The sequence below is a fragment of the Triticum dicoccoides genome, chromosome 4A, assembly GCF_002162155.2.
Source record: "Triticum dicoccoides isolate Atlit2015 ecotype Zavitan chromosome 4A, WEW_v2.0, whole genome shotgun sequence".
Taxonomy (NCBI): domain Eukaryota; kingdom Viridiplantae; phylum Streptophyta; class Magnoliopsida; order Poales; family Poaceae; genus Triticum; species Triticum dicoccoides.
Window position 1 is genome coordinate 27014770 of NC_041386.1, and position 2137 is coordinate 27016906.

The 2137-nt window shown below is 51.5% G+C and overlaps 1 protein-coding gene across 1 annotated transcript; it reads right to left on the reverse strand.

The window, feature by feature from the left end:
• Positions 1-496: 496 nt before the first annotated feature.
• LOC119288597 lies at positions 497-1514 on the reverse strand. The gene is made up of 3 exons (XM_037568188.1): positions 1415-1514; positions 1091-1315; positions 497-948 (listed from the first exon to the last, which is right to left on the reverse strand). The coding sequence occupies exons 2-3, from the start codon at positions 1306-1308 to the stop codon at positions 612-614; spliced, it is 555 nt and encodes a 184-aa protein (XP_037424085.1). The 5' UTR covers positions 1309-1315; positions 1415-1514; the 3' UTR covers positions 497-611.
• Positions 1515-2137: the final 623 nt, after the last annotated feature.

Consider the following 2137-nt stretch of genomic DNA (forward strand, 5'->3'; position numbering starts at 1 on the left):
AAGTGGAGCTCTATATGCAACTCCGTTGCATATTGGAGAAACACCACATTGAAGTTATTTAGTTCGATCTCGTTTATGTACCCAACAATATTAAATGTTGTTCAAACATGTCAAGAGGTGAAGCATAATGCAACTATCTATCTAGGTAAGTTTAAATGAGGCCGGAAGCAACGAACAACAATTCCGGTAAATCCCCATATGCATATATTAGGTTTGGTGTTGTTCTTCCCTAAACCAAATTTTATAGTTGTTAAACATGCAAAGTGATGCCACCATGATAAACTAGGCAAAATTCTACCCATTTACATATAAATTTTATTAAATTCGGAGTTACGGTTATTTAGTTATGAATTAAGTCATTTTAGCATGGCATATGGGCAAATTTAAACAAACATCATTTTAAACATTTTGAACATGGGTGAAAGTGACATATTATTAAACTAGACACAATTTTAAGCAAGTTTCATATATAATTCATTTTAATCTGACGCACCAATTGTGAGTTATTATATGCATGTAGTCTAGGGGGTTTCCTGCAAAACTGTTGCTCTCCGGATAATTACAGAAATTCACAGAGCCTAAAAAAAACTATGCATGCCGAATCTGGCAGCCTAGCCCAACAGGAGGGGGAAAAGGGAGGGGCTCGGGGTGCCCTCACCATGGGCCAAGCCCAAGTTGGTGGGGGAGGAGGCGCGCTGGGCCTGAACTAGAGTCCAGCTAGTGACCCACGCGCGTGGTGGTCGTGCGCTCGATGCAGAGCTGTTGCCTTCGCTGAAGAAGAAAGGCAGTGGCGCCATGGCGACAGGAGGCAGGAGGTCGCAGCGGCGGGGCTCTTCCCGGCCGGAACGCGTCTGATCCCGCAGGAACGACGCGAGGGCGAACGGATCCATGTAGGAGGAGACGAAGCAGGGGCTTGAGGCGACGAGGTTGAAGGAGGCTGTTGTTTGCCTGAAGAAGAAAAAACAGAGAGTGATTCAGAGAGGAACAGGGGAAGGAAGCAGAGAGAGATGAGAATTTGAGACGGGAGAGAGAAGCAAAGACAGAGGAAAAGATCGAGGCAGGGGTTAGCGACACTGCTACTGCTACTCACCAGCGAATGGAGGCAGAAATCGAGTGGAACAAGGCGGAGGCGCGAAGACGAGGTTGCCGGACGCGGCAGTGGCGGGATGGGGAGGACGCGGAAGAAAGCGCAAGCCGTCGGGCCGGGGTAGATCCGGCCATCTCCGGACGCGGTGGCCCACGGTCTTGGCGACGGAGCTGCAGAGGGCGGCATCCATGGCTCCATGGCTGGGTCTGCAGCGGCGTCATGTGGTTCCTGAAGATGAGAGAGAGGTGAGGGAATTGGGGAAAAAGAGAGGCCACAGGGAGAGAGGGATTACAGGAAGGAGGAGAAGTAAAAGGGGCACGGTGGGACCTGGCCGGAGGCGGCCTGGTGAAGGTGCTCGCCAGCGGGGGCGGCAGCTCCCGGCGAGGCGAGGCAGTGACGAGGTGGAGGCGAGGGGAGCTCGAGGCGGCTCGGGGCCTGGTGCAGCTCGGGTACAAAGGAGCTCCACGCGGCTGCAGCTGAAGGTAGCGCTCGATCCACGATCGCTCGGGCTCTGGAAAACGGGGCGGAAAGTGATGACTTCAGTTGGTGGTTTGGATCGGGAGGGGGTCCTAGGAGGAGATAGTGGGCTGGCGACTGTCTCGAGCTGAGAGAAAAGAAGAGAGGGAGTCCAGGCGACTGTTTTCGGAGACCGAAAACGTCCGATGTGTGCCCGGCTATAATGCCGCTATAGTTTAGCGGTCGGGCTATCAAACGGACTCCAAACGCGATGAAATTTGATAGGCGGTCTTCCTACACTAAAATAAGACCACACGCCAACTTTCAACCCATTCCGAGAACATTTTCCGGCCACTTATAAAATACTATTTCGGACATGCCGCGGGCGCGTGCAAGTGTGTCTGGGCTCAGAATGGACAACAGAAAGAATGAGGAGACCGGGACGGATGCATGTTTTAAAAACATGAAGATGCAATGCGGATGATGACATGGCAAGATGCAAAACGCAAGCAAATGACAAGGAAACAACAATGAATAACTGGAGGACACTTGGCACATCGGTCTCGGGGCGTTACACTTTGTCACAAATGACAC

Coding starts and splice junctions, on each gene's coding strand:
- LOC119288597 (XM_037568188.1), bottom strand. CDS start 1,308: ATGACGCCGCTGCAGACCCAGCCATGGAGCCATGGATGCCGCCCTCTG. Junction 949..1,090: donor ATTTCTGCCTCCATTCGCTG/GTGAGTAGCAGT, acceptor TTTCTTCTTCAG/GCAAACAACAGCCTCCTTCA.